The following is a 9,908-nucleotide window of genomic DNA, read 5'->3' as shown; positions in this document are numbered from 1 at the left end:
CACGAAAAAAAAAAAAAAAAAAAAAAAAAAAAAAAAAAGTGTAGCTAAAATGCTAACAGAAGACAGAATAACACTTAAAATACCTGCTTAATGCTTAAAGTAAGTATAAAAGGATGAATAAAGAACAGATTTGGTAAAACAAAAAACAAATTTTAAAATTCTGACAGATGTAAGCCCAACTAGAACAGACTTAAATTTAATACAAATACACTAAACACTCCAGACACTGGCAAACTAAGGAAGGAAAAAAGGATACAACACAGTTACAAGAGACACACTCTAAATGAAAAGCACAGGTTAGAAGCTAACAAAGCCATCTCTGGAGGAACCTCCCTTACTGACACGAGTTCCAATAAACTGTCAAAATCACAAAGTGCACTAGAAAATAACATCCATCAGCAGAAACCAGGACTCACCAAAGACAGTGGAACTAGGTTCGCAGGTCTCCACATACAGGGATTCTAGACACAAATGAAAACACCAACAGCACTCAAAGAAATAAGACAACGAAGACATGAATAAGGAGCAAGATGTGGGCCAGGATATGGCTTAGTAGAGCACCAGGCCCTGGCTCCACCCTCATAGCAAAAAGAAAGGACATTTGGGAACGAGCTGTAGTAATCAAGATTTAAAACTCAGTAGATAGGTCATCCACAGGCTGGGAACGGCCCGGGAGTTCAGAAATAGAAAGGAGACCTGCACACCTAACAAACACAACCTCAAATACAGAAAATGAGCCTGGCAGAAACATGAAAGCAGGTTTCCAGCCCCATGATGGGAAATCTCAAAACACCAGAGAGGGCCTGGGAAACAAGGCACTTTGGCCAACAGGTGCCAGTGGTAGATACATGAGGGATGCTGACTGGACTGCAGCAGGCACACACAGCACATGTGCAGATGGTGCCATGAAAAGCTGCCTCAGCAGGATCCCGGAGGAGGAAAATCACAAAACCCACTACGTAATCAAAACTAATGCACAATAATGAAAAGGTTCAATCCCAGAAAGAAAACTTAGATTAAGTGAACAAATTCTCAGAAAGCTTAAATGTCAAACCTGAATACAAAGAAAAGAAAAAAGCCCTGAGCTCCCATCTGATAGCCTATGGATAGAAGTATGGTCCTCTGAGCTAGGTGTGGTGGCCCATACCTGTAATCCTAGCAGTTGGGAGGCTGAGAGCAGGAGGATCACCACGAGTATGAAGCCAGCCTTACTATATAGTGAGACCCTGTCTCAAAAAACCAAGGGGGTGGGGGACGTAAGTTCCGCAACTTACTGTCAGGAGGGTTAGGACAGTCTTAAAGTTAAACCTTCCAAGGACAGCAAGAGCAACGAAAATCCAAACCCTGTCCCACTTGTGCACACAGACATACAAAACCCTGAACAAAACCCAAGCACATAGCCCAGCAAAAGCACCTGACAGCACAACTGCCCAGCAGACCCAACTAAGTCACTGAGCCAAGGCAATGAGGGAAGGATGCAGACACTCACAGCCCACAGAAGCAACCACGCAACAGGTGGAGGATGGCACCATTAACCTGCTGGAAGCAGCTTCTGAAAACCCTGTAAGTCAGGCCCCATAGTGAAGCTGCAGGGCCATCTTCACGCAACAGCAGCAGCAAAGGGTACCAGGTACACATCAGGCCAGACCTCACTACCTCCTCAGAAAAACAGCTTAACTGGGGAACCACTGCCCACTGCTGTTTGTAAGGAGAACATCACCAATAGCACAGCGTCAGGAGGCAGGCAGCTAGCCCTAAATCTGAGCCACACAGCCACAGCCCTGTGGAGAGGAAGACTACACAGAACCAAGGAGAGAGGCCAGCAAAAGTGCTGGACAGACTGCACCTCTACAGGCCAGCAACAAATTAACAGACAGTTCTAGAATCACAATACTTAATACAATAAAGAAAATATGCAAAGCACTGAGAAATTAACTAACACGAGACACACAATCATAAAATGTTACTGGGAGCTAATGAAGAAGACCTGAGTCTCAGAGACTGACATTTGATCAGTTATTGTCTGATGCCAATGCTTCCAAGCGAGTTTCTGGTTCCAATGTGTATCTGAAAAAGTCCCCAAACAGTCAAGACCTCCCCGAAGAATAGAGGGGAGAGGAACTCATCTCACCAATACCTCAGAGTCAGCTAGGGCTACAGGAGTCAGGATCTTGGGATGCTCTTACAGAAAGTGGCACACACTAGCCAGAAAGCAATGGAGACCCCAGAGACAGTCCAGCGGAGAAGGGAATGATTTATGTCCAAACTGACAGAAAAGCTCAGTGCAGGAAATACAGGCTTTTCAAAAGGGTGCTGGGATGATCAGCTACACACTCAGGAAAAACACTGACTCTTACTTCACATGATAGCCATAAGATACTAATACGAGAAGAAAAACAAAACATTCAGAGAACTCTACAGGAGAATATCCTTGTCTTGGTGGAAAACAGTCTGCTGGTTTTGTATTCCACTTCCTGGAACTTGAGAGCAGATAGGAGCTGGCAACCCCAGTACATAGGGGGACCAAACGGCAGTCCCTGCCAATAGGAGGGGCAGAGGGTTTTTTATTTTTTAAAGACATTTGCTTAGAGCACTTGCCCAGCATGTGCCAGGCCCTGGGTTCAACCATCAGCAAACACACACACACACACACACACACACACACACACACACACACCCCAAGTGTAGTGGTGCATGCCTATAATCCCTGCACTTAGGAGGCTGAGGTAGGAGGGTCACTATGTGTTCTAGGCCAGCCTGGGCAACAGTGATTTCAAGGCCAGCCTACAATGCACAGCAAGACCTTGCCTCAAAAAACAACAACAACAACAACAACAACAACAACAACAAACCCAGACTGACAGTGCTGCAGTGTAGCTCAGTGGAACAGCATGCATTTAACATGCTGAAAAGCCTGGGTTCAATCCTGAGCACCAAAATTTAAAAAAAGAAAAGATGACAAAGAAAAAGAAATAGGAGATCAATAAATTCAAGTACACTGAAGTTAAGAACCTTTCATCAAAAGCTACCCCAAAAGAAATGAAAAGCACAGACTGGGTAAAGATTAGCACAACACATACCCCAACAAAAAAGTCATATCCAGGTCCGGGGATTTGGCTCATCTGTGGCCGCAAGGTCCCGAGTTCTATCCCCAGTATCCAAAAAAAAAAAAAAAGTCATATCCGGAATACAGAAAGCACATAAGTCAGTAAAAAGAGAAAGCCCAACACCAAAGTTGGCAAAGCAGTGGGCAGGGACACATGAAAGACATTGGCATTGGCAGGGAAGTGCACCTGGAGCCCCCTAAGGTAAGGGCAGCAGTGTCCCAGCGTGGGACAGATGTGGGAGCTGCCCACCTGCTTGCACAGGCTGTGCTGCCCAGTGAGCCAGCCCCTACCGGCCATACACAGAGCACCACAGCAGCACTGCAGGAGCACGGGGCCCAGCCATAGAGCAGCAGTGACTGGAGACACAAGTATGCATGGAGTGCTGCAGGGTGTTGAAATCAACAACTCCCAGCAGCATCTGACGACACAGATAAACTCAAGTAGGGTGGCAGGCATTGCCTCAGACACAGCAATGGCAAGGGAAGAAGAGCCGTAGGAGAGACTGGTAAAGAGCGCAGAACGGCCATGACCCCACAACAGCAGGGGTGGTGGCAGGGAGGACCCAGAGAGCTCTTTCTTCAACTGGGGAACACAGCTGGCCGTGCCAGTGCCCCAGTTCACACAGTGCCATTTCTGTACCTATAAATTATTCTCTTCTGTGAACCTATTTAATGTTTAATAAGTGCAATTTTGAGTAAGATCGTGATAGCCTACCTTCTTTGGCCAGATTAGAGAGCTCTGTGTGGTGGTCTACAATCCCTTCGTGTGCCTCCTCCTCTTCAATGGTCTCCTCTTCATCTTCCACTGAAATGATCACCACCAGAGGTCAGGGACACGTGAGGCTCCACTGTAGCACCTCAAAGTTACTACACACATCCACACTTCAGGACTCATGCATAGCTACTAAACAAGCTGAAGTGAGCTCTTTAACTTTCCAGGTTAAATCTGAACATGATAGTTTTTATAGGAGCAGGAAACAGGGGAGCACAGTTTCCTTCCCATCTGGGGCTGTGAATGACAGCCCTGGTTCTCTAACACAGCACAGGCCTTCCTTGGGCCCATACCCAGTGGCCCACCTTCCATCACTGCCAAGCTGCACAGCAGGAAAGCTCCACAGTGTGCTGCCTGTGATCCTTCAGAGAGGGCCACACCAGTGGGTGCCTTCCTCAGCCCTCTTGCTCCATGCTCTCCAGACTCCCATGAAAACCCTGTAGCTCTATGATAACCAGGGTCTGGGCCTGTGGCAGAAAAAGCAGCTCCACCAGCATCTCCATGGCAGAGCACCCAGAGTGGTGGACCAGCTCTCCACCACTGGCCTGGCCAGGGGGGCTGCATAGCTCTCCTTTCAGGGCTCCTCCCACTGACATCTATGGTCACCTCTGCCTCTCTTCCCTCATAAACAAACACACATGCACACAATCCAGCAGCTCCCCCTCCCCATCCACACAGTGCTCACTCCTTCCTATGAACCTCTACCACCCACCAGGGCTACAGAGGCACCTGGTGTCAACCTCACAGGCCCCAGGCCCCAATGCTTCCTGACCATACACCACCCTGGCAGCACCCACTTAGAAGTTCATCCTGCCTGTCCTGCCCTCCAACTACTGGTGCCAAAGCAGAGTGCACAGGAAAAGGAAATGGAAAGTTCAGGCAGCTAATCTGGTTTGCTCTGACTTCGACTAAGGCATCTTTCTTTGAATAAAATTTGGTCAAATATACAAAAGTCTGCTTCAGTATCTAAATTGGTTCCTTGGAATGTGAGAAAATAAAACAAATGTGGAGGACTCTCCTCAAACCCTGAAATGGCTACTAGAGTCCAGGAAAGTGTATCCCTCACAAAAAGTTATGCAACTACTTCTCAGGTGAGAAGACACCCACACACCCACTGTGTTTCTGCCACTGCCCAGGAAGTCAGAGTCACAATATCCATGGAGTCTGGGGCCGAGCCTCAGGTAGAGCACTGCACATATGCACATGTGGGTCAGATGTATCTCTGACCTCCCTTCCAGGACCAACCCAAACACTTGGTGCCTTGTGTGATTTGTTAAATCACTGCCCATATTCTACTGGACATCTCCACTACTCTTTAGGGGCAGAAGGCCTGGGATGGGTAGGGGTGTGCAGGAGGTGCAGATGGAGAAGGGCATATGACTTCACAGTGCACCAGGTAAAGTTACTACCTGTACTGAGAGAAAACCCAGATACAAGCAGAAAATCAATTAGTGTCAGGAATAAAAGGTATCAAATCTCCCCCAAAATGAAGTTTAAACTGGCAACATTAGCCCATGCCCACCATGCAAAGTGGCTCCTACTGAGCTCTCGTTTCCCCAAACTAACCTGCCCCATGAGAAGTCCCCAAATCAGCAAGACCCCCACAAAGACATCAACTTATATCACTGTTCAATTTATACCACTGTACACAGCAAAGACTGCAAGCCACCCAAAGCCCCTGCTTTGCAGTCACCAGGCCCACAGATCTGCACCAAGACCTCGGCCCAGCCCCAAAAGCAGCAGTCAGCCACTGATGTGCAAGAAGGAGCATGAACAGGATCTTCTGGGAGATGCCTGCTTCCTCCCAGGGCTGGGGGCACCCCCTTGTGCTCCTGCTTTGTCCCTTTCACTTTTAACAGCAGCTCAAAAGCTGCAGGAGCCGCCTGTCCAAGAGAGCAGCTGGAAGGGACACTTGGCAACAGGACAGGGGACAGACAGGAGAAAGTGAGGCCTCTGAAAATACCATCAAGTCACCATGCCAGCTCTGGGCCACGTTCCCCAAGCTCCAGTCCACCTGAGCTACTGTTTTTTGTTTGTTACTTGCAATAGAACTTAACTCTGACAGTTATTAGGCTAAATGCTCCCTGTCAACTTCCCAACTAAGAATCAGTACATACCAAAACACCAAACTCTCAAAATCTAAAAAAGCTACCATTCTTTTCCAACCAGTCAATAAGCCACATGATTGTAATACTGCAAGCCTTGCCGAATCCCTATTGGGATCACTCACTGTTGGATGGGCTTTCGCAGACCCTCCTCCTGCTCCTCCCTTTGCCCCCGAAACCCAGCCCTGACATGAAGAGCACACAGGTCAGACACTGCTGGCCACAGGCTGTCCCCAGCTCACTCACACCTCTCTGGGTGCCTACTCGGGTGCCCACATCTGACTATCACAGGAATGCTCCTCAAGAGCCCTGGCCAGCTGACCATGCCATAAGAGTGGCAGCAGGCAGCCCACCCAACTCCGTCTGGCATGCTGACCTCAGTGCACAAGGGACACCCCTCAAGGACAGGAATAGACATGGCCCTGTGCTGTCAAGAGCACGTGGGCCCACTGCTTTCCAGATACAGTGGGTTCCAAACCTCACAAAGGCAAATATCACCATGCTGTTCCAGAAAACAGCTCAAGTCTTCCAGAGACACCAAAAGCCCTCTGCACGGAGAGACACCTGCACAGATGCAGAGGTTATACTTTCTAGCTGGCTCAAAATAACAAGACCATGGCCCTCATGCTGCAGTGCCAGTCTCTGAGGGCATGGGGGAAGAGTTGGCAACCAAGGGAAGAGGAGGGGACAGACCTTCATCATCCGTCAGAGATGTGCTAGCTTTTCTCTTTCTTCCAGAGAGACCTGAATCCTGAAACAAAATAAAAATCAAAAATATGAGATCGAGAGTCACAAAGTGCCCGTTTAGCATAAACCCTTTAGGGGGAACAGGGAGCCCCAGGCACCCCAGGGCCACCCTACATGACTTCCATTCTTCAGGGTGCAGTAATACTGGGAACCTACCAAGAAGTGTTCTGACAGTGCATCAAATCCCTTAGATCGAGACTCTCTCCCTAAAGACAAGAAACATGATTAGCTGTCACTAGAGCTTTGGAAAGATGATGTTCTTCACTCCACCACTGCCACCATGCAAGGAAGGACAGAAGAGCCAGCCCCATACCTCCTTCCTCCTAGGGCCCAAGACAGACTTTCCACTCACAGCTCTGTGGCTATAGTGGTGGGCATCTGTGGGCCTCAGTCTCCCCATTGGTAAGATAAGCATCCCTCCTCCCAAGACACTGTGAAGGACAGGGGACACTGCCTGCACTGGTAATAGCAGGTCCAGGAAACCAATGACTGGAGGCAGCTGCTGCCAAAACACATGAAGGAGTAATGGCGCAGAACCACAGCACCAGCCCAGCCCCAAGGAATCCAGGTCCGGCACACACCTCAGTGATTTCCCCTTGACATCCAGAGAATGAACAAGGCACAGCCCTGATGCCAAGCATCCCAGAGTCACCAATGCTAAGACACTGGTTCACACTCATGTCTCACAAGAGCTGCAGTCCACAACTAGATGCATCACACTGAAAAGTGCAAAGGTGAGGTGTAGCACTCATACCAAAAGGTCTCCCTGACCTGGGCCCACCCTCACTTGCAGGGCCAGGGCACCAGGACTTGCTGGGTGAGAAGAATCTGAGCAAAGGACACCATGAAAACTGTTCAGGCTCTTTTTTCTTCCTTTTCCTGGCAACAGGAGTGAACCCAGGACCTCACACATGCTAAGCACGCATTGTACCTCTAAGCTATACTCCCAGCCCTTACAAGTGCTTTTTTAAAAAATATCATACGTGGGCTGGGGACTTAGCCACTTGCCTTGTGAGCACAAGGTTCCAGAGTTCAATACCAAAAAAAAAAAAAAAATTTTATATCTTAATAAAAAACAAAAAACACATACCTCTTCTAGAAACTTTCTGTAAATTTAAGGCCTTTTTCCTTTTTTCTTCTAATTCTACTTGTAGTTTTATTTCCACAACCTAAATACAAAAATTCAAATAAATAAGTTATTAAGGATATAAATTATAGAAGTTTTGCATATAACGCAAGTTATACATATAGTACCAAAGCAGTTACCCAAGCTCGTTTCACATTATTCAAAAAGAAATATCCAGCTTGCATTTTTCCATTTGTTTTGCCCCTAACTGTATCCTGTAGCAATGACACTAGGTGGTGAGATGCAGACTTATTTTTGAAGAGAGCCCATGCGTGAGAGCGGCCTTCAGGATGCAAGTACCACCCACAGCCCTGGCTTGTGGTACCACCCACCAGGCCCTCAGCATGAGCTCCGCTGCTACCCTGTGTCTAGGGACACAGGGAAACATGGAGACCAGGGTGCCACCCAGCAGGGGCCAGCACAGTCAGGTCCAGGAGGCCCACCTGCTCGAGGTTCGACCAGAAATGCTCAATCTCTCGGGCAGCAGACGCAGCGATGCGCCGCAGTCTGTTCTGCTCCTCTCTCTTCCCCCTTTCCTCTCGAAGCTGCTTTTCCGCGTGCTGGCGTGCCACAGTTCTGACAAGCTGGCAGACAAGAGCACAATGTTATTTCATTATTTCTCTGTGTCATACCAGAGAAAAAAGGATCATGGAATTTGTTAGGAACTCTTAACCTACTGTTACATGTGATCCACTGTCACAATACAGCCTCCTCTGCTTTCAGCAAGTGCTAGGAGAAGCACTAGGACAAGCAGACCACCAACCTTTAATTCCTGCTTCTAGAAAGTGTGATTTTACCAAACACACACATCTTTCTCAGATATGGAATACTATGCTGCACTACAATCTTTCCCTTTAATGAATGATTAACACTTTCCCATTCAATAAGTGGAGATCAACATCAGTGGAGCTAGATGCCTCCTACTGCATGAATGCAACCAAATGTACAAGTTCTTAGATGTGAGAACTGTGGGTCAAGATGGCTCACTCACACACACATGTGTATCTCTAGAGACTGAACCTAGGCACTGAGCTACATTCTCAGCTATTTATTTTTTATCTTGAGACAGGGTCTCATTAAGTTGCCCAGGCTGGGCTAGAACTTTCCACCCTCCTGCCTCAGCCTCCCCAGATGCTGGAATTCCAGATATATATCACTGTGCCTACCTGATTCACCTTTTTAAAACCTCCACTTTAAACTATTAATCTACATTCCTGAAGCTGACACTCCACGTACCCAGAGGCCTTCAGGATGCAGGCTCCCACAAGAAGCGCTATCCCTAGAACCCTGCCCACCAGCAGCATCCCCAGGAGGCAGTGAGGAAAAAGTGAGGCTGAGGATGGGCCCAGAGCACTGAACTGCAGCAGGTCACTGCAACCCTCACCCTGGGTACAGTGTGCTCAGAGCCCTCTGTCTGCCTGTCCTGGAGAGGAGGATGGCGAGGAGGGCAGGGCACACTGCTAGCCCAGGAGCAGCCAATTCGGGACTACTTACAGCCCATCCTGTCCCCTGCCAGCCACCCCCTCATGCTTGCACTCTCTTGCAGAAGTACAAATCCTGTGGAGATGTCAAGATAAAATAATTGGTTGCCTGGGTATCGAACAACTAAAGTTTGGAGACCAAAGGTAAAAAGGTTACTGGGCTAAGAGGACAGCCAATATTTTGGCACTGGCCCTCCAAGATCAAGAACCAGGACACAAAGGGACTTTTTCTCCAAGATCCTACAACTTTGGTGAGTCATCCAACCTCCTGAGCAAGGAAGGTGTTGGACAAAAAAAAAAAAAAAAAAAAAAAAAAAATCAACCAAAGCACAATGTGCTAAAAAGGACAATCACCAAGGAGAAAATGTCTTCTATGCTTCCACATGAAGCTACATGGTCAAGCAAGACCATGACCTATCCTGGGGCCCAAAACTGACAGAAGACCTGAAAGGCTCTACACATGGTCCCACAACCCCTGAAGAATCCTAACTGACCTTGATATTTGGCAAAAGAAAAAAAAGTTAATTTTGATTAATACTGGTCTCTTTTTTTTTTTTTTTTTTTTTTTTTT

At 47.7% G+C, this 9,908-nt stretch overlaps 1 protein-coding gene across 1 annotated transcript in view; it reads right to left on the bottom strand.

Moving 5' to 3' along the window:
* Positions 1 to 9,908, bottom strand: part of Ep400 (E1A binding protein p400) — a 100,256-nt gene that overhangs the window by 60,263 nt on the left and 30,085 nt on the right. The window contains 5 exon segments of the mRNA XM_033762491.1: positions 3,822 to 3,911; positions 6,677 to 6,734; positions 6,887 to 6,936; positions 7,821 to 7,899; positions 8,300 to 8,440. Coding sequence (XP_033618382.1) covers positions 3,822 to 3,911; positions 6,677 to 6,734; positions 6,887 to 6,936; positions 7,821 to 7,899; positions 8,300 to 8,440 — 418 coding nt within the window.

The sequence above is a fragment of the Fukomys damarensis genome, unplaced genomic scaffold (assembly GCF_012274545.1).
Source record: "Fukomys damarensis isolate Sample0158 unplaced genomic scaffold, DMR_v1.0_HiC HiC_scaffold_12, whole genome shotgun sequence".
Classification (NCBI taxonomy): Eukaryota; Metazoa; Chordata; class Mammalia; order Rodentia; family Bathyergidae; genus Fukomys; species Fukomys damarensis.
Note: the sequence above shows the minus strand (reverse complement) of the source record. Positions and strands in the feature narration are given on the sequence as shown.